Source organism: Zychaea mexicana (genome assembly GCF_025766255.1).
Source record: "Zychaea mexicana strain RSA 1403 chromosome Unknown BDB00scaffold_32, whole genome shotgun sequence".
NCBI classification, from domain to species: domain Eukaryota; kingdom Fungi; phylum Mucoromycota; class Mucoromycetes; order Mucorales; family Lichtheimiaceae; genus Zychaea; species Zychaea mexicana.
The window spans coordinates 355800-380019 of record NW_026516695.1 but is presented as its reverse complement, the minus strand read 5'-3'; the positions used below and the strand labels follow the sequence as shown (position 1 = coordinate 380019).

Sequence of the window (24220 nt, the reverse complement as noted above, 5' to 3'; positions counted from 1 at the left end):
ATCCAACAACTAATAGTGTTTCTTCATAAAGACGTAGTCATCACAACAGCAAAGCAGCATACTCTTTTGTGCAGTGTACAATCCGTTGAATAGAGCGCTTGAGTAGGAGAATGTAATAATTGTATTTCTCTGTGTTTACCTGCCACTGACAGCCATAATCAGAGTCGAAGCACATCATATTATAGTGGGAACTATAAATATATCCAGCGTTGTTTGGATGCGCTGTATTATCATCAGTACAAATAACGTTCTGTTTATTTGTTCGTATTTTTATTTTTTCAACTGATTTAGTGCCAATCAAATGAGTCGATCGTGTCGTTCAACAAACCGCAATTTAGTTTCAGAAGGTCCAACTGTAAGGCCACCATCATGGTAGGCGTTGAGATCCGGGTATACCGGCTGTCCATTTAGCAATGGTGGCTCAATCCTCGCTGTGGCTAAGATGCGTACCCAAAAGTTGAATAATTCCACGTCAGACTATAGGAATAAAAGCAACATTTAGTTTAGTGGTTTCTCGCTTAATAAATAGTCAACAAGTAGCAATCATTAAGGGTCGTACCATGTGGACACCCGGGCAAATACGTCTTATACCAGCGAGAATATAAAAATAAAAAGTAATGAGAACAGGAAGAGTTCCTTTAAGCTGATGATGAGCTGTTAGTAATAGTTTTCTTACCGTCCCCAACCGAAGACAAACTGATCGCGAGTCTGAGAATTCGCATTCACCGAAACGGATAATGGCCTTTTGTCATATAAATACCGCTCCGGAATAAACTCTCTTGGGTTGTCATAGAATTCTTCGCTGAGGTTCAACGTGTATGTTGAAGCTAAAATGGCGGTGCCTTTTGGTATCAGGTATCCGTTGTACTCGACTACAACTGCCAGTATTAGTTTTGTCTCTTACATTAACATTGGATTATCGCTTTAGCACGGTTCATTCGCTAGTAGTGATAATACTCACAATCTTTCGTGACTTCATGAGGTAAATTCATGGGAATAACGGCTCGATACCGCATGGACTCTTTTTGAACAGAAAGCATGAACGGGAAGTTCTCCCTTTCTTCGTACACAGGAAGTCGGTTGTGCTTGGTAATAAATGTATCTATTTCGTTCTGCACCTTTAGTTGAACGTCTGGATAATGAGAGAGAATAAGGAATGACCATGACAATGTGATTGCTGTCGTATCAGTTGCTGCTTCAATCATATCAACTTTTTAAAGAAAAGCAAGAGACGATACACCGTTAGAAAAAAGCAAAAGTGCTAGAAGTACTGTTTAAGTTAATCATGCAAACAAAAAGATGTTTTATCCCTACCCATAAACACAAGAATATCGTCGTCTTCCAAACCATTCTCTTCTTTAAGTCGGTATATGTTTTTTACAAAGCAGTCAGAATCATTTTCGCGGGCTTCTTGAATGAGACGCCAGAATTCAGGGTTTCGCTTTTTGTACACAAAGTCGCGCATGGTATTCTCGCTGCTTGTAAAGAGACGCAAGAGACCCGAGAGGGCTGGCAAAAAAGTCTGCATATCTTGGTCAGGAGCACTCAATTTGATTGAGGTATCGATCAAGTCAAACATGGTGTGGGCCAAGGGATCATCCAACGACTTTGCTCGAATACCAAAGCACGTTTGCATGATAATATTGAGCGTAGCAAGCTGCATTGATTTGAAAACATCGACATATCCGCTTTCTTTGGTTCCCTTCAGGATGAGCTCGGTAATTTTGGCTGCCTCCGATTGCATCATTTCAACTTTGTCCGCTACAGCTTTAGGTGAAAGTAAGCCTTGTGCTGGTGATGACATCAGGGACGACGAATATGGTAGCAAGAAAGACGGTTAGGCGAAGACCATCTTAGTTCTTGATGACTTCCAATACATTGTATTTTTTGATCCACTGTTTAACGACTCAACGTACCAATTGCACGGCAGCTTTTCCATCGTTTGTCCGGATAAGTAAAAACCAAGCCCCTGCCATCGAAAGGAAAGTTGAGCGTCTTATTAATTATACTTGTGTAAAGCTTGTTTGTCGGGTTATTCAATTTCAAAAAACTTCTTCTGCTGCATGCATACCTTTCATCAAGCGCGCCATAATGAGACATGTAGAGATGGAACGGCCGGCCAGCAGTGATTGCCCCCTTCACCTTAAGGATATCATTGGCGATGTAAGGATCTCCAATAATAATCCATGGTTTGACGCCCATTTTAATTCGGTAGATAGGCCCTGATTGTAAATTTTGTTTTTTTAGCACGACGTTTGCCGTTCTATTACGCCTTATGTATTGCCTATGCTTCAATAAACGCTCACCATATTTTTTATGCCATTCATCAAACTTGAAGAATGCAAGTTCAGAGGGAACCTGGAAAAGATGACCTGTTTTTATGTACAGTAAGTACAATCATAATGTTTTTTTTTCAATGTTAGCACTTATTGAAGGGAAGGGGAGACTTGTTGTTGTTACTTATGTACCAAAATATGGAAGAGCACCCGGTACGATAGGAACCTCCATTGCTGTAAGTTGATTTCCATTGGATAATCCTGTCGTAGTAATTTCATGTTCGGGCTTCGCGAGGATAAATGTATAACGGTACATGCCGTAAAGAGCCAAGCATGCAGCCACTGCGACAGACATCACTTGTGGTGACGAAGGCTGGTTTGAAAAGCTACTAAAGATCGTCGGCATTGACATGTTTTATGAGAAACAGTAGTTACAAGTAAAGAAATAGGGAAAGTAAGAAAAGTGAAGAAAAAGAGGATAGGATTTTGAAGTCAAACAGAGAAAAGCAAAGCCCTCTTCCTCGTAATCTAGGACAAACAACTGAGCGACATCAAAACAAGCTCCATGTATCGCTTGATTGTGCTTACCGTATGCCAGCAAGCGTAAAAATAGTAGACTGTTTGTATCTGATGCCTTGTTCTTTGTAAACATACATGTAGTACAGGCAGTGCAGTAGCTTAGAGGTTGGTGCTTTATTTAGCAGCGGGATCTATCAAACATGGCTAGTATCATTGTCGCTCTTCGTACGCACGGCAAGGCAAAATATAATTGAGGGGTAATAGTGGGCTTTGATAATAACAGTTCTGCAGACATTGATTTTTGTAGTACCCATCTTTGAATGCCACACTTGCATTTGGGGTCGTTCTCCTACTCCGAAAATGAAAGTCTCATACAAGTAACAGGACCGTGAGAAGGTCGTGGCATTGTCTGGTTTACAGTTGATATATTCTCTATATTTAATAAGTGTATGCATCAGCCGCAACCTGGCGCTTTCTTGTCATGTAAGAGGTATAGTATTTGGCTATGATTTACCAGTAAACTGCTGTAAAAGAGAACACAGTAGTTGCATCCTTGTTGTCAAGCCTTTGAGCAATAAAAAGTTAAAGTATGTACAAAACTAGCTCGACTCTTTAATACAGACATCAAAATTGAATCTCTGCGCAGATCGAAAAGCACAAGCTGCTTTCCATAATATACTATAGAATAACCATCTCGTTGATGCTAAACCCTTGGTGTGCTTCTTCACACAAAGCCACAAAAACATGTAGACACATGCAAAGGGAAAATCCCGGAGTAGTCATCTTGGACTGTGACCTCCTTTCACCATGCAAAATCCGTTACTGCTCTTTGCAAGTGCATTCCACTTTTGGGGAGAGCGGCGCTATTATTAAAGGTGTATGATAGTAACCTTTATTGTCATCGTTAACGTCAGTAGATTGGTAGTAACCATTAAATTCAGTACAGAAAATTACAATGGAACAAGAAAGAATAAAGGTTCGTGATAGTAATGTTTCTACTACATAATCTGTCTAGACTCGTCTCATTGTCGCAACATATTTGCGAGAATAATCGCCTCCGAATAAGCAGGCCGATCAATTGTATAATCGCTACACCCTACTAACGTCATGCCTCCCGAATTTTCATGTACACAGTAACATGGAAATATCATTGCTGATGCACCCTGGACAGATAGTGCACCCGACCTCCTATTGCTGTAGAAAAAGGTCCGGAATTCAGTAAATCATGTCCTGTCAATCCGCACCCAAACAGTAAAAGTTTTAGAAAAGCATATATCTGAATGCAAGGCCAGATCTTTATAGTAATCCGATCCCATTTTGTTGTTCCCTATAATGTTTAGTTTTGGCGTGAAATAGGTGGTCATCAGTGGTGCAGTCGTGAGCTTACATTTGCCTCTACGGATATGATTGATGCTGGGCTTTATGTAACCGGAATTTATCATCATAATCCATCTAGATTCCGCGTATATGTGTGTTTATGAATCAAGCAGGAAAACTCCACTAATCTTAGATAAAGTTTGGCAAAAAAACATATGGATCATCGTGGTATTCGGCAAAATTTACTGTTAGAAACCTGTAGATCTACACAGACGTATATTTACATGATTACATAACTGTTTTATCCAGATGAAGCTATAGCTTTCAATTCAGAACAACATCGGTGAGAATACGTTGTAAGCAATTATGATGGGGCAGAGCAGCTTTTTAATAACACATTTACTAAAAACTGTTATATTTTGCGATAGGGTATTAAAATACTACAAGTGGATTGATATCAATCATTGCTTACACTAGATAGACGCTGCACCGGAAGCCCGCCGGGATACATTTATGGAGAAGCGACCAAGCCTCAGATGGTGCTGGCTACTATAGCACATTTCGAAACGAAGGGGTGGAAAAAGCCCATGCTACAACTTTCTTCAAGCAATTCCGAAAGCCGTTGATGGCTTTTTGGGGCTGCAAAGGACGAACTAAAAGCACTATACAGTTATGTACAATCTCAAACTCAATATGGAGGTCACGAGAAACCAAAATAACATCGATCTGTTATAATGTACGCTGTGATGCTCATGTGGATACTGTATACTCGATAGGAAAAGGTATTTATGTCTGTTGTTACGAGAAAGCTCTCGTCGGTCTAGAATACTGTATTTCTGCATGGAAATGTGAGGCTCCTTCGAGATATAGGCGGCATACATTTAGAGTCACAATACTAGGCAACTATATATCTTTTATTAGTTAAGTAGATGGGCGAAAAGGAGATTTAGATAGAAGTTGGAAGTAAATGGAATAGTTATTAGTGACCTTTTATCATCATCTATTAGTAACTACATTAAACATTCTAAATCCTGCTCAAAGGTCCTTTAAAAAAGAACACTGCTAAAAATGGGTCGTGATACGCTAATTATAGTTTTTACAAGCAGTAAGTACAGTACAACTTGTTTCTATTATGTTTGTAATAATCGGAAGCAAGTTTCCTATACATCAAACCAACGGCGACAAACGAGTGTTGTCGGACGTTATAGGACACCAGCAAGCCGCTACTACTACAAGATGCTAAGCCGATCTACTCAGGTAAATTTCAAGTCTTGCATGAGGCATTGTTGTTCTTGTCTTTAGAATCATCAAAGCACGTCTACGTATATACCCTGTTTCGCTTTGTGAGGGCTTCACAAACATTGAAAAGTCACTATTTACTTTATGCACTATTTTGGACCGATTCTATTTTGACTGCTTAGTAGTCTGCTTCGGGTACGAGCTAAAAAGGGAAAATGCTGTGAGATGCAATGATGTGCATACACATACAGTACTTTCTTTTTCTGAAATACTGGAACATAATCAGACGAAGTGCAAAAAGGGTGAGAATATTTCGTTATGGATAGCCGCATGTATGCATTGTATGGGATACTCGCTACTGTTGCTGTTTCATATATTGATCGATTTCGACTGGAGTAGGCTTTTGTTAAACCAGCAGTGCACTGGTAACGAGCATATCACGCATACAACAAGTTACTTTGCTTGTTTTTTTTTCTCACGCTGCTCCGTTACTATGATAGAGCAAGCTGGTTCAGAAACGAGGTGTTATTGCACGTTGAAAGCGCATGACTCTTCTCCCTGCTTGGCAGGGTCGGTGATGGTCTCAGTTTACAAATCTCTCACTGAAAGGACAAGACCAAACATATGAATAGTGATGTAATCAATAATGATTGGCTAAGCCTTCCAAGAGACAGATTCAGTTAATGTACTGCGTGCATAAAAAGTATGCAGAAAGTGGCTACTATTATTTACTATGCACATTGTAAATATCACCATGATAGTAATGAGCTAGAGCAATCCTTTTAAGCCGCACGTGCGCTAAAACAATATACTTTGTTTGTCTATTTCTTTAGTAATGCTCGCATGTACCACTCATCAAGGAGGCTCTAAATAACCTACTTTCCGTCATGCCACGAGCAGGAAAAGTTGCAGTAAAACAGGGATTGTGCATTAGAGTATTTAGTTTGGCCATCATGATGGTTTGATGGCTGTATTTATGTTCGTGGTTGTTTAATACTCAAAATAGTCTTTTCAGTACACATATTTTGTATTATAATTGGGCTTTGGTGTATTCTACAAGCCAATTGATATAGGCCTTATGACTGGTCTGCTTCTAGGCCACCGTTGATCTATTGATGCTGAGCTCGTAATCATCGCCATTGTTCGTGTATATAAATGCACCAATGTTGCGTATAATTTCTCCATACATCCTTTACTTCATTATCCTTTTTAAATTTACAAGGAGCACCTAGTTTCAGCTAAGGTATCGCTACGATTGCTACTTCCATTTTAAAATGATGCTGGTATACAGCAAACTTTCTCTGTACTATAATGGTTGATTGCTCGTCACTTATCGCTCCATAGAATTAAATTGATTCACGCGTACCTAGTTTGCAACCACGATGCTCATCCGTCCGTCGCAAATTCCTATACTGCCAAAGGAGCCTACCTCCTCTGTCCCTGAATACAGCAGCAACAAGCAACCTGTCCATGTCTCTCCCATTGTATTCAAGGGTGATATCAAGGAAGCGATCAAGAAAAAGCTGGAATTAGCTGCTTTGAACGAAAAACTAGGACAAGATGATTGCTTTTATGTTTTGGACCTCGGGCAATTGTACCGACAACATTTGAAATGGAAGCGATGTCTCCCAAGAATTAAGCCGTACTATGGTAGTTTTCATTTCTCTGTTTCCATCCCTTTTTCTCTTATAAACGCGATATAACAATGAAAATGACATGATGATAATTGGATCCATCTTTTTCGTTGGTAGCTGTCCAATGTAACCCAGATATCAAAATCATCAAGTATCTGGCAACCTTGGGCCTAGACTTTGACTGCATTACCGGGCCTGAAATGAAAAAGGTCATGGACCTTGGTATTGATGCTTCCAGAATCTATTACGCGCACACGTGCAAGCAGGCATCCTATCTTCGTTTTGCTGCTGATCACAGCGTTAAGACAATGACCTTTGACAATGTTGACGAGCTTTATAAAATCAAAGCACTATCTCCAAACGCACAGTTGCTGTTACGCATTATAACCGATGATTCGAAAGCTCAGTGGGGAACTGGAAACAAGTTTGGCGCGTCTCTATCTGCAGTCGAATCCTTACTGAAGATTGCCAAAAAGCTTGCACTCGACGTCATTGGCGTCAGGTAAGAAACAATTGGTCACTTACCCGCAGCAATGTAGACAATTCAAAAGACTGGAACTAATACCGAACTTGCGTTTTTGTCCATTGCTATTTTTAGTTTTGATGTGGGCAGCGGATGTTCCGATACAAGTTCATATCAGGTTGCCCTGGAAAATTCTCGCAAGGTCTTTGATCAAGCCAAAAACCTGGGATTTGATTTCCATCTTCTTGATATCAACGGCGACGGCTTTCTGGGTATCGATCAACCGGGAAAACCATCCTTTAGACAGTTAGCCGCAAATATTAGTAAAACCTTGGATTCACTATTTACGCCTGATGTACAAGTAATGGCAGAAACCGGGCGCTTCTACACAGCATCGACGCTCACCGTGTGTTGCCAAATTGTCGGCCGTAAAATGCTACCAACCCAAAACGAGAACGATGTATACAGAAACTATATGTGTAAGTTGAGTACTGTAGATTAAACCAAGAGTATTATTTGATATATTGCAAGAGATATTCACTGCTTGCAAATATGGGCATTGTATAACTATCAACATACGCTACTACTAGATTTTGTAAATGATGGTTTACATGGCTCTTTTGCCCCACGCCTGTTATATCAAGATGTGCTCAACCTCAAAGGTATATTTTCGAGCTAATTGTCTTAGCCAACTACGATCGGAAAAAAATCAATATTAACGTTTCTTCGATTGCATCTTATAATGCTTAGTCTTGATGAAGGATAACGTATGCATGTATCGCAAAACGGTCAAAGAACCCACTTATCCATGTAGTGTATGGGGCCACACCTGCGAACCAGGCGATTGTCTCACAGAAAATACACGACTTCCATTATTGACAGCCGGTGATTGGATCTACGCAGAAAACATGGGCGCTTACACGATCGCAAATTCGCACTTTTGCGGCTTTCAGCGACCAAAAACTGTATATGTCGATACCTATAGAAACCTCTGATAATGGGTTATTGCATATCTATCCATTAAAGTACTTAGTTTGTCTGTATTTATAATTGGTGATACTGTAAGCTATCTATGAACTTGATAAATACATGCCTTTTCCCTACAGGGACTGTGCTTGCATGTACACTTTTCTTTATATGCATTTGAAATACCGCTTTGTAATGGTTTGGTCTGTCCGAGGAGGAGTTATGTATTGGCATTGTCGATGCTTCAAGATATGGTTGCACAACGTTCCATATCTGTCCACACAAACCATCGGATCTTTTCTGTTCTAATCAATCCTTTTGATTATTCATCACCACAAACCACAACGATTAAATGATAAAAGAGGATTTACTATATTTTCCCGAACTGGTTAAGCCAGGCGATAGCTATGCAATGTTCACAGTAACACAACTTGATCTATCAACAACGTTACACGATTTCGATCAAGGAAAATACGCGTACACCAATGGCGATTACAATGAAGCCGTAGCTTTTTACACCCAGGTCATCGATAACCTGCGCACTAATTTGGCTGCTGCACTTTGCCATCGTGCTGCAGCATACGAAATGCAAAATCAGTATGAATTGGCGTTCGAGGACAGCAAGCTGGACAATGCAATCGATGATTACGCCTGCCCTGACGCATACTTGATTGCTGCAAGTGCTCAATATCTACAAGGCGATGTTTGTAGGGCAGCAAGGATATATAAACATGGGTCCGCCGCAGTAGCATCATTGATACCTTCAACATCAGCACACCCTGCTATTTGTGACGAAATGCTTGCGAAACACGATCAAATTATGGCAGCTGTCGACAAACGCAATGGATGGATGACGCGCCTTTTACCGTCCGAAGTGATTTCCAATATTTTGAACCAATTATCGATAGACGATCGATTTCGACTAGCATGGACCTCTCATTTCTGGCTCAACTACATTATCAACTGGCCTTATTTGCTACGAGTAATCAGCAAGAACCAAAAAGTCTTTGGTGCACTTGAACGAACGAAAAAGTTGCTTCAGAGCATCCCGGATCGTCGTAACCAGGGAAAGGAAATTGAACTATGTTTCGCGGGAGGAAATGGAGAGAACATATTCCACGCCTTGGTTGCAGAAAAATGGAGTGGAATTGAAACTTTAGGTAAGCAAGAGTGTATGTGGGCTTGGCGTGATAGTTCAAGTAGTAGCGTCTCGCTAATGAATTGTAAATGTCCGCGCTTCAAGAATTGGAAAGACACAACATGAATTGTTTTGTTGAAACCAATGTGCGACTATGGGACTTGGATTTGAGGGACTTAACCACTTTAAAACTTTTCAGCGAACCCGAGAACAAATTCAACAATGCAATCTTCCCATCTATCGTCAGTTTTTGTCCCAAACTGAAAAACGTTATCCATCAATTCTTTACGGATTGTACTGTTATCAACCTTGACAAGATCCCCTCAGCGTTGCCCGACTCATCCCTTCAACTCACATCCTTGCATTGGAACGACTTCGTGCGTATCACTGACTTTCGCAACTTGTTGAATCGTTTTACTGCGCTAAAGGTGTTAGTTATCACTCGGGAATTTTTGGAAGAGCGGGCAAAAGCACTCATGGTGGTCAACGCGACTTGTCCTGTGCTCGAGTCATTTGTATACAAGGACAAGATCAAAAAATATGTCGAGGATTTTTGCACGGTGTATACTGAACCATCCGCATCCCCACATCAAGGCCTAACAAAACTCGTTCTGACAAACGAGCAGCGTGACGACTACGAAAAGGATATAAATATTGACGAACAATTGCTCGTGTTTCTAGAGAAGCATAACGAAACATTAGAAATATTGGAAGTGGCTCAAGAGCTGCTGGAACCCGGCGTTTATACCTCACTGGAACGACTTGCGCAAATCGGCGTCCCTAATTTACGCATCCTCAGGCTTACGTCGATTAATGGGTGCTCTCTTAGTTCGCAAATACTGTCAAACCTTATACGTGCTTGTCCGTCGCTTCAAGTTGCAAGCATAACTGGCGTAGGCGTCTTGGACGACCGCGTTCTACGTGCACTCGGGACAGCAGCAACGAGGCAGTTACAACAGCTCAATATTTACATTCGTCACTATGTTCCTAGCGCTGACGAAGAAGAAAATATAGAAGAAGACGATGATGGCGTTATTGCGACATCGGAAATACCAGCACAAGGAGCAGGAGTAGTCTCCAGCATGTATAATCAGGAAAGGTTGCGATATACTACTGACGGAATAAAAGCCCTGTTCAACCGCAATACCCGGATACACGAGTTCACTATCGGCTACGACTCTACCAGCAGCGAAGCTCGTAACGATGTACTTTTATTGGATATAGTGAAGTATATCAACAGCACCAACGTACGCAGTCTCAATCTGCGCCGGTTTCCCTTGAATGAAGGTCTTTTGTATACCGTTCTGAAGGGATTGTTAAATTCTCAAGTACGGACGCTCCAAATAGGCGTGGACTGTATGATTCAAGACCATCATATCGACGTGCTTGCTTCTATGAAGCATTTGACGCATTTAATTGTTTACAATCCATCGCGCTCTATTACTAAGGATACGCTGTGCAAGTTGTTTAATAAGTGGCATAAAAGGCGGTTATTGGTTGTCAGGGTCGACTATGAAGGAAAAGAGTCTATAAGTGGCTGTAAACGGGATTCAGCCACGATTCCAAAAGATAGTGACGATCATCCACATGTTCAATACTTGATCCAATCAGTAAAGCATCATTAAAATACAAAGAGGTATCTATGCTTATTTTACCAAACGTCCAAAGATAAATCATTATGCGCAATGAGCCGGATGCAGTATGCTTTGTACATTTAGCAGCCAGTTCTTGACGCAATAAAAGTATCCCAAGTAGTAGCATGGCTGGTTAATAACGGACGAAACCATTCTTCAGCGTTACCTTGATCATATAAGGGCGATTACACAGTAAGGGCGCGATCCGGATCTACGGCTTTAACAACTCCTGCAAGAGCAGCTTTTTGGCCAGACACTCACGCAACGCACAATTCTTGAGCTCAAAGTCTACTGGACATGACCTGGATTCCGAATATCTGCTTACGGTGTGGTTTTTTGAGGTAGGCTATTTCCACTGCTATTGCAACTAAACCGTTTTAGAAGCTTTCGCATCCGCGAGTATGTTTACCAATCCAAACTGGAAAAATGTATGCCACAAAGTATCTCCACCCTCACCGGGACCAAGTAGCTTGAGCCGTATCCGCTCCCTCTTTCGACAATTACCAGCAATTAGATATGCAGTGGTTCTATGATTATAGCTTGTGAATGTCATTTCCAGGATACTATTGACGAAATGTATTGGATGTTGCAATGCATATATTTTGTTGTCGTTGAATTTTACGGTTGTAGAAGAGGTGGTTGTTGCAATGGACCTAAATAAGGGAAAGTAGTTCTAGCTTCATGGATATCCGTGGAAAGGGAGTTGTTGAATTTTTTATATGCGGTTTATTTGGCAGCAGCGGCTTGCTGTTGTTGCTGTTGGATCTTGTCCTGCATCACGCTGACGATAGCTATTCCGTTTCACAAGCAGTTAGCTACATAAGTTCCGTATTTCGTCTCTGTTCATCAACATCAATTCATTATCTAAACGTACCCCGTAGACTGCTTTGCTTTCCGTTAATTGCTTCCTGAAGCTTCTCCAAATTCTGCGTGACATACTCGCCCTTGCCCTGATAAAAGTTCTCAGCGCCTTCCAAGGTCTATCACATACCAACAATAGATAAGCATATAACATGTCGACATAGCAGAGCATTTAATTGCACAAAAAAATATGCGTCCGTTTACCTTTTCAACATAGTAACCAGTGCCAATATCCACAATTACTTTTTCGACATCGCTCAGTTTACCGGGAACATAGAGGTAATTTGATCCCATAAACAAAAACCTTGTGAGTTAAAGGTTGATGACACGACATAGAAGCATATTCCATCTTTTTAGCGCAGTTAGTAGTATTTTTCTCTCGGTGATAAAAAGGATATAGATGATGTAAGTGGCACTAGAATCGTCTTGTCTACATAATACAAATCAAATCATACAACAGCGAGTTAGTCGTGTTTTCCAACTAATATAAAGAGCATGCAGTTTTTTTTTACTTGAAAGAAAACACCAAAGTACAATTACCATTTGCTTTTTCTCCTTTTAGAGAAACAACACTCTCTGCACAGTCCGCAAACCGAACTTGAGCATTTTTAAGTTTACCGTACGATTGTGTCAGATGGGAGAGTTCCTTGAATTAAAAAAATAAACGCGTGTCTCGATTCAATACCAATCTTGGTGTACTTTCAATTGTAGCGTGCCTTGGATAATAACTCACCTCTTCCAGCTGAGTTTTGACCTGTTGTAGCGAAGGAAGGTCGAGATCGGCCAAATTGACAGTCTGTGGTTGAGATGACATTGTGCAGGAACGTGTGTGGAATATAGTCCACTTGAATTTGGGGAAGGAGCGAAAACTTAATTGGTGTGGCTGTTGGGCTGAGATTAATTTGGATGCTTGGTCAACTACTGCTACACACAAGAACGCTCGGGTTATCTGGTCGACCGTGTAACCGCAAATAATCGTAAAAAAACAAGTGACATCCATTGTTTTATAAAGAGACGCAATGTTCTCATGCATATGCCAGCAGCAATGGTGTGTATATTTTACAAATCTCAAAAGAACAAGAAAGGAATCGAGATTTTTAAAGAGATTAAAAAAACATAGTCTAGGTTGGTTGTTCTAGTCTAGTATGATGCTTTATGGGAGATGGAGGAGAAAGAAAAAGGCGGAAGAGGGTACACGACGCGAACGAGCTGCTTTAGTTGCCAACGTAGCCAGTGCCCTTGTAGCCCTCGGAGGAAATACCAGAGATGGGGTTGGAGTTCTGGCTCTTGAGGTACTCGTTGGTAGCCTCTTGCCATTCCTTGTTGAAGGTGTGAGGCTTCTCTTGACCTACAGATGATAAACAAGAAATGCCGCGTTTAGCATAAACGCATTCGCTTAACCAAACATTTACTCCTCCCTCTTCTCATTGTTGTCAATTTAAGAGAAGTCAGTCTTACCGTTGCTACGGATCACGTAGAACAAGGCACCGGAGGCTGCCAAGAGGGCAACGACACCACCAACGACCTTGCCATTGTGGCCAGGCTTGGTAATGGGCTCACGGGGACCGTGGGGACCGAAAGCAACGTAGTCTTATATTATAATCTGAAGAGTTAATTCGAGATCCTTCAACACCAATGCCGAGTAAAATAAAGAATCAAGCAAATTAAGCTCAATTGAACAGAGGAAAAAAAAAACTTACAGGCAGCCTTCTTCTCGTCAGTAGACAAGACCTTCCAGTCGGCCTTTTGGGCTTCTTCGAGCTGCTTAGCGATGGTGTTTTGTTCAGCAGTCGAAAGAGTCTTCCAGCGAGTCTCCAAATTTTGGACAGCAACATTGGTCGAGGCATTGCGGCGGCCGAGGACGCGACCGACTTGAGCACGGGTAGCAACAGCACGGAACATGGCAGTAAACGGATTAAGAGAAAACAAGAGGAAGAGTAAAACACTTGACTGGGCCTGAATGTGGATTTTTGCAAGCCTCCAATCTCAGTTTCCAGAGTGACGTCGTCAAATATTTATCGTCTGATTCTTATTGCTCTTTACTCACCCGCACTTCATTTGCTCATTCGCACACATTGCAAATGTTGAAGAAGTAGTTGATAAGAATTCTTCTTATCATCTCGTTGCATTTAGGCTTACAGACATATGTCTCGTAAGGCTTGCTACGATGACTTTCTCTCTATGCTCCGTAAATTTCTCGTAATATATAGCGCCTGTGAGTGAAAGTGAGGTTATTCACATCCTTGCAAGGGCCAATTCAGGCACACTAGTATATGATAAGGAAACGTTTTAAACAGGGTGGAGGTCTAAAGTATCTAAAAGCGAAGGCTATCTCTCTCTTACCACCCAGTACAATTTGCATCTTACTGTTGGGATGTTCAAAGATACGATCAACCATATTGATAGAAGAAGCCGCTGTTTTCTAGTGGCATCATATTGATATGTATTAAATTGAATTACATTAAAAACTTAATACAACTATTGAAAGTTTGAAATCTCTCAAAACGTATTTGATAATTGCAGAGATGACAGAAAATATATATCGAGTGGTTGATATATAACGCATAATTTATGGACAGAAGAAGGTACATCAAGATCTGCATTGGCTTTGTGAACAGCCAACAAAAAAGGAAGCTGCTTTTGCGTAGTTCTTAATTTAGACAAAGTAGCTACTAAAAGACGTTAATGTACTCTGCTTTTCAAGATACAGCAACTTGTCGTTGATGCTGATTACAAGGCATTCAATAACGGTCTATTTCCCAAACCAGTATCTCGAAGAAAGCTTGTTTATTTACGTAAGATGGAATTTACCTCTAAACCGCACGCATTAGGTCGCTGATGGCAGTGATGGTCTGTTATCGTATGCACTTCGGGTACCTGTTTCGGTTGCCTAGCGCTCCATTGCTTTACATTAGATTTATTAGAGGATACAATTCGGGTGTGATGATTATATCTTTATGTTACCAAAGCAAATCAACTTCGTCGTTTATACCAAGTAAAAGTACATCAAGGATGAAAATAGTCGCGTGTAAATGGCTGCAGATCGTTCTAAAAACTTACGCTGCTCAGGGTCTCGCAGGCTATCGATAAGATCAATACCGGGAGATAAAAGGTTTAGCAAAAGGGAAGAAACTTGATAGGCGTTCTTCTAAGTATAAACTTACAAGTAGCGTATGAAACTCTGCATGAATGTGAGATAAGAACGGCGTCCACACATGGACCAAATATTTCACCTTCCAAAAAATCTTTGAGATTAAGATCCGCAATTTGAAAAACAGACTCAGGGCAGTCTTGAGCTTTTTAATTGAGGTTGGCGAATGGTCCTCAGAGCACATAATTACATAGAATAACGATCAAAGGATAATTGTCCTCAAGAGCGCCCGGCTTGATCAGGGCTGTCAACGCATCATCATCCATGTCAAAGTTGTCGGCATCGCAGTACTATAATAGCAGTCAGTATATTGATCGCCAATTGGCCCTTTTTGGTATGTTTATTCTTCTTACGGCTGGTTGCAAAGGTTTTCGTCAGAGCTTTGCTATAATGACAAGTATAGATCACCGCCGAGTCCTCCTTCGTCGCCTGGCAGTTGTCATCATTTGTGTACATGCAACATTTATAGATGTTAAGTCCTCAATAAGCAAGTACTCTTTTATTTCGAGAAGGTACAGAGTTCCAAAAGAGCTTATTAGCATGATTACATAAATCAAATGATCCCAAGTTATTACCTTTTTCGAAAAACGCTCCAAATCGTGGCAGATAAACTATCATCCGAACTTTCAATAATTTCATGAATGGTGCTTGCGAACAAGAGTTTCACGCCCTTGGCGATGACGACATTCACAGAGATCGCTATATGGCTTTTCAAAATCAAGTTCTTTGTATCTTAGCGTCCTTAATCAATAAAATGAGTATTTTACAGTAATATAGAAAAACAATGACTCTTTTATATAAATCACAACTTAAAGATTTGCGTGCACGCATATATTTTCTCACTGACATATCTCTGCGTTGTTATGAATATAAACATGATTGAAAAAATTATGTATCATAGTGAGAATTTGTTTTGGTTTCTAAGAGAAAGCGCTGCACAGCAAAACTTGGTAGCCGAGCGCAGCTGCTGTAGGTGTCCTTAGAGATTTGCGGTTTGATCAGCGATGTTACTAGACCATCGTTTAGGGATACAGACATTTGCAGCTTATTACAGTATCTCAGTTAGTATATAGATTCACTGTGCTTCACCTCAGGGCTACCAATCGAGCTTCAGTCATAACATCACCAAGTCCGGTAATGATAGCATATGTGAGACAACCCATGGTGATGCTCATAAATGTCTAGCAAAAGGTGAGTATGCGAAAAAGGAGGCTCAGTAATGCTAGTCTCATGATGATAACATTTTGAAGCATAGCCTTACCCGGGTCTTATCAGTAATGCTTAGTTATCTTTTAAAACTAAGGCTGATGTAGGCTAATATCTAAAGGTGTGAATAAGTCAAAATGACAAAGCTAGTATATATGTCATTACGACACCAAACGTATATACCCACAAAGGTTGATCTAAAAGGCCATGCATCACGCCCAAACTGCACAGGAAGCTGCATGACACATTTGTATTTGGGGCTGATCTTAAATGATTTGATTTCATTGTTTTATTGATCGAGAAAATAATTCGTGTGCTGCTGTGCTATACACAGAAACAATGACAGACGTACAATATAGTTCAAGGATAGAATTACATGTATGGAAAGAAGAGTTTGATGGTTTAAAAACCGGTGTCAAGCAAGGGCAGTGCTCAAGGAGTAAAAGGTGACATAGCAGCCGCCTGCAAAGCAGAAAAGATGGATCCTGCTGCTACGGCACCGACATACGATTGCGTCCCGGCGGCCAGACTTCCAGCGACGGGTCCAACAGCGGAAAACCCCATATAAGCAGCGATCGGGGCACCGACTCCAGTTGCAGTGATTGCGGCACCAACACCAGTGACAACAACGTAAGAAAGTAAACCCATGGTGATGTGGAAAAGAGAGTATCAGTAGAAAGAGGAGAGAACAGAAAGTGTGTGCAAAAGAAACGTACTGATACTCAAGAAGCTACCCATTTATATAGATTGATAGACAGCATGAACCAACATCGATCAAAAGCCCGCGATGAGAAGTTAGGTTCTCACAAGTTTGTACGCAAATTTCTTGTGTATGCCATGATTTACCAGCGGATCATGGTGAGTAATTTTTGAAAAAGAAAATTTATTGTATCGGTGTGAGAAACCAATACAAAGTTAGATACACAGTGTTCTATTAAGCATTTCTTGGTGCAGGCGGGTGAGCATGCTCACTGCCTGTTGACCAACGTGATAGGAGACGAAGTCGGCGCCCTCAAAGATACGTTTCCAGTGCGCCTGCCAGATAACGAGGGCAGTGCAAGCAATAAACAGGTCGACAGAGAGCTTCTTGTATTCGTTGTTAATTTGGGGCGAAGTAGTGTGCGTAAGATGGAGGTGTTGGTAGTCGAGAAGATGAGTGTGGCAAGAAAGACGGTGGCAACTTGGTCCCAGACTGAGCGTTTCTTTGGACAGTTCCAAATAAAGTGTTGATCAGTATCACGTTGGTCGCAGAAAATGCATGAGTCGGAGGGGTAGCTGTCCGAGATAAATTGGTGAAGACGAGCGCGACAAGGGAGCTTGTTGTGGTAAAAACGCCATAGAACAGTATGTGCTCGGTGGGGGAATGTTGCCTTCCGAAAGTGTTCCATGCTGCTCGGGTTGCCCGCGGTTAGGTGACAGATAATGTTGACAGGGGCGTGAGATGTGTAATGTTGGCACAGAGTAGTTAGTCGTCGCAGGATCTGCAAAAAGAAACCCTGCCATGTGAGCCAAGACGAAAGAGAAATAACAATCAAGAAAATAACCTACCTGAGTGATGAATCGAAAAGGGGCAACCACCAAAACACCACAAACAGCGAAAAATATAACAATTAAAAAGAATATGCTCTAAATACAAATCGATGAAAGGGCAGATAGAGGGGAGTACAATCAAGGGTTATTACAAGGCAAATCACAGAAAATACGAGCAAATAGCTCCATACATCGGGTACAAGACCACTCACAGGCAAGGTCCTTTTTGAAATCCACGAGAAAAGAGTCCTCCTGTTTATTTTTCAATTTGGTTTTCTTTTTATACAAAAATATGGGTACTACAGTAAGAAAGGGAAATATGGACACAATGACGTTGATTTGGGAGATTGAAGGTTTCACAACGGCGTTGGCGTCTTGTTATGCGGTTTGGCTTGTTGTGTGGGTGTGGTAGATTATATGTGGTTGTCCGGCCTCACAACAAATGGGTTTGGCAATACAATTGGTTGGCCAACTCGTCGATGGCAATTCCTGTCAGAAGGGTAGGGCGGACGAGATTCCTGGGGTCGCAGGTCGCACGAGAGGCAAAGTAGTGAGCGTCGAGAGAGCACTGACCCCGTTGGTATAATTCGAAAAAAAAAACGGAGGAGTCAATTACGATGTTGCCGGTATGAGGATCCAATGTGAAGCCGTGTATAACCCGCAAACCAGTCCAATTGATCGGCGGTTGGTGACCGGGTGGTTGGTCGGAATGTCCGCAAAAACTAGCTGGAGCGGCAAGTCTGCAACGACGTCAGCGGTGATCGCCTTAAAGTTGATATCCAAGGCTAATGAATCACAGGCATTGAGAATATTGTGTAGAGTTTTGATCGTTTTTAAATCGGGTGTGCGGCAGCCAGCAAAGACCATAGGAATTAAAGGATCTCGGGCGTCAGCGAGCGCGGCTAAGCAGAAACGGATGATTGGCAGTGCGGATCATGGTGAGCCTCACAAGCTGTTGTTTTATGTGCGCAAGTAGAAATGGTATTTTGACGCTTTTGCCGGCCTTTGTCCCTTTGCTAGACGCTCGTGAGTACTATTCTTTCATGTGGCATAGAACTGATAAGAAAATGAAGCTATATAATAACTGGCAGCATGACTGTACCCATCTATTACTGTATTTAATGTCTGAGTAGCCATCTTTCTGTTACCAAGATTTAGCTGCAAGCATTGTATGTACGTGGCGCTATTTCTTGATTAGCATGATCGAACTTTGTTGTCACTACCGTTGTAGCAGAATCACGGCTAAACAGGTCTCCTTTATACTGGACTACTGCTATAAACTGAAATCACACTAGTTTATGAATGATATTGCTATGATAAGAGCTGTAAGCTCATGTATTACAGTAAAGACTCCTGATAAAATTTGCTACGGATTGGGCTTGTTGGATCTAAACTACCGTAGCATTGTAATTAAAGCAGTTACAACACTAATTCATTCTTGTTTGCAATGGGAAAAATGCTATCAAAGAATTTTATGTTGTTCTACGGGAGCTCTTTCTCTTATAGCGATTATCTGATGAGTAGTTGCTGGCTTTACAACACAAGGCATGTCCTTTTCTCCCTTTTAAAAAAAATAAAGTCATGCAATATCACAATTGCACTGTGGCCGCCATTCTCAGCTCCTCGGTGTAGCAAAAGCAAGTTTAGGTAAATCAAATACAGCGAGTAGCAAGGGGAAACGACTTTCGGCGCACTATCCGTACATGCACGCCAACATATGCTGAGAAAGCCTACGGCCCTGGTCGTATCCCCCCTTACCTTTGAATATGCTTATAATAGAACGTGCTTGCTTTGCAAATATTGGTTATACTGTACTTTCGTTCTTTTTGCATAAATGGTCTTCTACGACATGTATATATAAGTTTGTACTGTTCAACGAAGTGGTTCTGTGGCAAATTCATTATACTCCAAGAGACCGTGATACATCTCAAAAGCAATAGAAGATTGCATCAGTAATATACGATGACTACACACTCCTGCTTTTTTATTTGTAATATGAATGCAGCCTTGCTACACCTTTGTTTTCGGCACTAATGTGTAGCCGTTTTTGCGGGCCGGATACTCCGGTAGTAACTTGTATTACATTAGTGCGCCGCTCCCTACACTTCACCCCTTGCATGAATGAAGGATATTAAATACTAAGAAAAGTTAAAGAAAAAGACATAGCATACATCTCTTCATCACAATCACCTCTCAAACAAATGCGAAGCACGTCTCAGCGTTCCCTTGAGAAGCTTACCCTCTTTTTCTACGCCATAATTGTCACCATCCTTGTATCTTATCTGTTTCCAGTATCGGCCGTTGACGAGCTCGAAATACCTTCACCAAATAGTAATGTGCTTGTAGCACATCTGTACCGCAGAGAAAACAGGACTCAAGAAATCAGCCCAGCCGTAAGGAGACTACAGCGAGCAACAACAACTGCTGGTAGGAGCAGGGAAGACCGACAAATAGAAAAGGATCTACTCAGAGACCTGGCGATGGAACTTGCCGCCTACGAGATGGACTGTACAATAGGACCGAATGGCTACAATATTCACTAGGGAAATACAATTAGGTATTATCTGTTAAAGACAAAGATTTTTACATGCTGACGGTTTTCTTTTGATTTAAACGCCATTTTTCATGTACGTGACTTGGATCGAGTTGTAGCATCGATCTAAGCCTCTTCTTATTCAATATCTACTTAACTTCTTTCAATCTAACATTACCCCTGCCAAATTTGTTCTCCCATCCAAGTTGTAAACTATCATCAATAAAAGTATTAGCTTCTACAGCTACTGCATGTCACTCATTAATGGTGTTTGCTTACATGTATGGTTACAATATTACTAGGTGAGAACCGAATTTACGCAGCGCGAACAACCTCTTTTGAAGAAACGAGAGCTAAACAAGCAGGTTACACTTTCCCTTTTCTTTATACTTTCTTGCTTGTCATTTCGGTATATATAAAAGTACATATCATAAAAGGAAGTGAGCGCTAAATGTTTTCAAAAAAGCAAATATTATAAGTAGAAGATAATATATGATGAAGAACGGTTCTTCACATTCATATTTTTTCCTTTGGTTACAGCTGCCTTAATTCTCGTTATCTGCTAGTCGTATATATTATCACACGTTTTGTTTTCTTCTCCTTTATCAAATCTTCATTCTTAACCTTGAGTTTGTTGCCCGATGCTAACCCGAGCCAGCAAATACAAATCGATCAGCTGCCTTCAAACCGCTCGCATAGTTGATCCCATTCTGAATTTGCCACATTTTCCCGAGACCGTCACCGCCTAATAAATGGCGTATAAACAGATTCCCCTCACATTCATTTAAAAATTGTCGGTCGCTGAAGGAATTAAACTAACAATATGTAGAACGTTCTCTAGCTGCCCCTTGCTACGTCCGAAACTTAAGGAGCCCATGGACATTTGGCCAGGCACCGGACCTACCACCCAACAATCAGACAGTTGACGACATCATGAACTATTTCCCGCGCTCTGATACCGGCTATTCCTGTGGCAAATGGCAAAGGGCTTGGCCAGCGCTAATACGCGTCCTCAGGGAAATAGACCGCTTAAGTCACGCTGTTGGTAGCTATACGGCGACGACGACGAAACAGCTCCAGAGAAAGCCTTACATCTACCACCATCATCATCTACTGTAATCCAACACAGCACTGCCATTGATTCTACTCTGTTTTCTTCCAACTATATCGTACCTTGCATATACATTCCTGTACTATTCTTTCGCCACGATATTTGTAGTATTATTTTTACGCTAGCATAACCTTTTCCTCTACAGGGGTTTTTCAGTTATTGCATCACATCCTCATATGTCCCTCGTCCACAACTGTATCCTAAGAAAGAGACAACATGCACATAAGCGCCGGTCTAATTACTGTAGTCTTTTACAAAAAAACGGAAATTCTAACTTAATTACTGTATCGACCGTAGAATTACTGCTGCGGAGGCGGAAGCAGTACGTTCTTTCATCTTTGACGATCGTATCACATATTTTATCTAGTACTAAGAGCTGCGCCACACTTGTGCTCCCATTTTCAATGAAGAACATAATAAAAACGGGGCAAACCTTACACTCTTTACATTTGTATTTTCTTCTATCTATATATTTCATCTTTTTTTTTTCAGATTTGCAAACAATAAAATTAAGATGTCGAGCGCTACCCTTGTCTTTGCGGAAACTCTCCATCCTGATAATGATACTCCTGCTTCATGTCTTTCTGCGCGGTCAACAGCACCATCACTTCATGACTTACAACAGTTTCCTCCGCTATCTTGCAATTTATCACTTTCGGGCAAACTAACAAGCCGTGACGATGGCTGGGAGCTATTGACCGATCAAGATGAATTGCTCTCCTGTGACAGCACTAACAGCGCCGTATGGATTAAACACCGTACATATGCAGAAATGGCGACACAGGCCGGCGTGGAGCACTACCCTATCAAGCTTCCAGCCAGCCAGCATATAAAGACAGCAATAAGACACCTTAGCCACGGTGATAGCGATCGAATATCAGCATTACAAAATGATTTATTGCAGAAACGGAGACCGGAATATATGGCTCCTTCTACAATGCAGATGACACACAAATCCCGATTTATGGAGACTTTGCCGCCAAATGGAGCTCACGACGACAACAGACAAGAGCAGCTGCGGCAACTAGATCCATGGTATCAATCCAAATGCCTGAGAAGAAGCAAGTACGAAATCAACCCTATAGTTCACCACCGCAAGCAGAAAACACTTGAAATCGCCTTTCGTCGTGCAGCAGAAAACTTCACGGCTATGTCCAAGAAGCGACGACGGGCTCCAAAGCAAGAGCTCAGCAAAGCACAACAATGTCTAGCCACGGTTAAATCGCTCCAGATTAACTTACCACCTCGCTATTACGTCCAGGGTGATAGAAGAATAGGAAGAGTGAAGTTTTCTTGCAGACTAGACAAACACTATTCCGGGCGTTTATCGTTGAACCGCTTTGAAGAAGCGTTCAAGGATCCACTTGTTCGCGAAATTGTGCTCGGTCTAATAGACAAGAGACTTAAGAATCCTTGTGGCTGGAGACCCATTCCCGAGTATAACAAGAAGCAATGGTCCACGTTGGTCGAATACTATGCTCACTGCTATCAAACCCACATCTACCACGATCTTTTTTCCGTCTCGCGCGAGTACGAATACACAATCATTCCGCAGTTGCGAATAGTGTATTTAAGAGCAAAACGGAGATGGATCAGTGCTTTGACACACACGCTTCCTTCAATCAAGGACAAGTCTGTTTGTCGAAGGAGCCGCATGGAATATGCTCGACACGTTTTACGCGATTGATTTAGGAATTTGCAGAAATGATATATACAATAAAATTTAGCATAGTTGCTTTGAAGATGGATTCACGAAAAGTAGCGGACACGTGTACATATAGCGAATGAAATAAAAGGTTGCAGATTTTGAAGCTTTCTCTAGTTATTAATCCACAGTACCTTGCTACAGCAAAAATAGATAACATTGCAGAACAGCTTTGAAGCATTATGCATATTTGAACCCTGTAGTAAGGCTCCAGGTATCAAGACATTGCCAAGCCGTCTTTCGTCCTCTTTTGAAACATTTGATACAATGACACATTTTATCACGTCCCAATAGCATCGAACAAATAGATTTCGACAAAGAAGATATCCACAGGATTACAACATCATCTAAGTCATGTGTCATTGACGGGCTGACAGTCAATCACTCCGCTGTCGCTTAAACGACGGCAGAAGACACCGATACTGTAGTCTCCAAGGTGAGTATAACAAAAGAAATCACTGATAGTACTGTCATTTGTTTTTTCTTTATAAATAGCAAAGTACCAAGGTTGCTTATGACAGGAGTCTCAAAGAGTATGTGGCGACAGCTGTACATACATTTCTTGCTACGTACTGTATTACTATTGCGTGGTTTATCAACAACTGCTCTTCGACATGTTTTTAGTCACAGTAATCAGGAATGCATTGCACTTCCCCACTTACTGACAAGCCGTTCAAAACAGCAGTTTTCGCTCACTACGTATTTTTCAGCCAACTAACGATTTACGCATGTGACGAGTGTTCAAGCCGATCTCTGTAGCCTCATAATGCAAATTCACAATTGTTGTGCTTGTAATTTTTCAGAAAACGACTGCATACAGTACTGTAAGCTCTGAGCGCTCTACTGTCAGCATAATCGTGTGCTTTATGAACAATTAGTAATATTCTGATCCCTCTCTCTACGTGATGAGCTGTCATAGAGTGGTTCCTAAAGTATC

The 24220-nt window shown here is 41.3% G+C and overlaps 9 protein-coding genes across 9 annotated transcripts; 3 read left to right on the top strand and 6 right to left on the bottom strand.

The window, feature by feature from the left end:
* Positions 1-297: 297 nt before the first annotated feature.
* On the bottom strand, positions 298-3250 carry BDB00DRAFT_762868 (cytochrome P450; the record flags this gene model as incomplete). Its single annotated transcript, XM_053119357.1, has 8 exons — positions 298-477; positions 560-584; positions 677-872; positions 962-1210; positions 1315-1791; positions 1917-1969; positions 2072-2222; positions 3106-3250. The coding sequence occupies 8 exons, from the start codon at positions 3248-3250 to the stop codon at positions 298-300; spliced, it is 1476 nt and encodes a 491-aa protein (XP_052980232.1).
* A 3321-nt stretch (positions 3251-6571) lies between these two features.
* BDB00DRAFT_821384 (pyridoxal-dependent decarboxylase) lies at positions 6572-8672 on the top strand. The gene is made up of 5 exons (XM_053123387.1): positions 6572-7001; positions 7103-7487; positions 7584-7927; positions 8039-8110; positions 8199-8672. The coding sequence occupies exons 1-5, from the start codon at positions 6734-6736 to the stop codon at positions 8441-8443; spliced, it is 1314 nt and encodes a 437-aa protein (XP_052980231.1). The 5' UTR covers positions 6572-6733; the 3' UTR covers positions 8444-8672.
* A 12-nt stretch (positions 8673-8684) lies between these two features.
* On the top strand, positions 8685-11522 carry BDB00DRAFT_352176 (uncharacterized protein). Its single transcript, XM_053117044.1, has 2 exons — positions 8685-9574; positions 9658-11522. The coding sequence occupies exons 1-2, from the start codon at positions 8767-8769 to the stop codon at positions 11175-11177; spliced, it is 2328 nt and encodes a 775-aa protein (XP_052980230.1). The 5' UTR covers positions 8685-8766; the 3' UTR covers positions 11178-11522.
* A 390-nt stretch (positions 11523-11912) lies between these two features.
* Positions 11913-12861, bottom strand: BDB00DRAFT_762828 (prefoldin, alpha subunit; the record flags this gene model as incomplete). The annotated part of the gene is made up of 5 exons (XM_053119355.1): positions 11913-11977; positions 12061-12166; positions 12252-12351; positions 12572-12693; positions 12781-12861. The coding sequence occupies 5 exons, from the start codon at positions 12859-12861 to the stop codon at positions 11913-11915; spliced, it is 474 nt and encodes a 157-aa protein (XP_052980229.1).
* Positions 12862-12974: 113 nt separating this feature from the next.
* On the bottom strand, positions 12975-13992 carry BDB00DRAFT_821376 (cytochrome c oxidase subunit IV). Its single transcript, XM_053123386.1, has 3 exons — positions 13748-13992; positions 13506-13637; positions 12975-13395 (listed from the first exon to the last, which is right to left on the bottom strand). Exons 1-3 carry the CDS (start codon positions 13947-13949, stop codon positions 13262-13264), a joined length of 468 nt encoding a protein of 155 aa, XP_052980228.1. The 5' UTR covers positions 13950-13992; the 3' UTR covers positions 12975-13261.
* Positions 13993-16670: 2678 nt separating this feature from the next.
* On the bottom strand, positions 16671-17201 carry BDB00DRAFT_821375 (uncharacterized protein). The gene is given in 2 exon segments (XM_053123385.1): positions 16671-17147; positions 17163-17201. The coding sequence occupies 1 exon segment, from the start codon at positions 17050-17052 to the stop codon at positions 16837-16839; it is 216 nt and encodes a 71-aa protein (XP_052980227.1). The 5' UTR covers positions 17053-17147; positions 17163-17201; the 3' UTR covers positions 16671-16836.
* Positions 17202-17567: 366 nt separating this feature from the next.
* BDB00DRAFT_731832 (uncharacterized protein) lies at positions 17568-17750 on the bottom strand (the record flags this gene model as incomplete). Its single annotated transcript, XM_053118327.1, has 1 exon — positions 17568-17750. A coding segment is annotated over one exon (183 nt), but the record flags the coding sequence as incomplete, so codon positions are not given.
* Positions 17751-18367: 617 nt separating this feature from the next.
* BDB00DRAFT_871964 (uncharacterized protein) lies at positions 18368-18801 on the bottom strand (the record flags this gene model as incomplete). The annotated part of the gene is made up of 2 exons (XM_053126891.1): positions 18368-18452; positions 18551-18801. 2 exons carry the CDS (start codon positions 18799-18801, stop codon positions 18368-18370), a joined length of 336 nt encoding a protein of 111 aa, XP_052980225.1.
* Positions 18802-22092: 3291 nt separating this feature from the next.
* On the top strand, positions 22093-23265 carry BDB00DRAFT_871963 (uncharacterized protein; the record flags this gene model as incomplete). Its single annotated transcript, XM_053126890.1, has 1 exon — positions 22093-23265. One exon carries the CDS (start codon positions 22093-22095, stop codon positions 23263-23265), a length of 1173 nt encoding a protein of 390 aa, XP_052980224.1.
* Between the last annotated feature and the right edge of the window lie 955 nt (positions 23266-24220).

Coding starts and splice junctions, on each gene's coding strand:
- BDB00DRAFT_821376 (XM_053123386.1), bottom strand. CDS start 13,949: ATGTTCCGTGCTGTTGCTACCCGTGCTCAAGTCGGTCGCGTCCTCGGC. Junction 13,638..13,747: donor TGACGAGAAGAAGGCTGCCT/GTAAGTTTTTTT, acceptor TTATAATATAAG/ACTACGTTGCTTTCGGTCCC. Junction 13,396..13,505: donor CTACGTGATCCGTAGCAACG/GTAAGACTGACT, acceptor TATCATCTGTAG/GTCAAGAGAAGCCTCACACC.
- BDB00DRAFT_821375 (XM_053123385.1), bottom strand. CDS start 17,052: ATGGGTTTACTTTCTTACGTTGTTGTCACTGGTGTTGGTGCCGCAATC.
- BDB00DRAFT_821384 (XM_053123387.1), top strand. CDS start 6,734: ATGCTCATCCGTCCGTCGCAAATTCCTATACTGCCAAAGGAGCCTACC. Junction 7,488..7,583: donor CTCGACGTCATTGGCGTCAG/GTAAGAAACAAT, acceptor TGCTATTTTTAG/TTTTGATGTGGGCAGCGGAT. Junction 8,111..8,198: donor AGATGTGCTCAACCTCAAAG/GTATATTTTCGA, acceptor TATAATGCTTAG/TCTTGATGAAGGATAACGTA.
- BDB00DRAFT_352176 (XM_053117044.1), top strand. CDS start 8,767: ATGATAAAAGAGGATTTACTATATTTTCCCGAACTGGTTAAGCCAGGC. Junction 9,575..9,657: donor GAGTGGAATTGAAACTTTAG/GTAAGCAAGAGT, acceptor CCGCGCTTCAAG/AATTGGAAAGACACAACATG.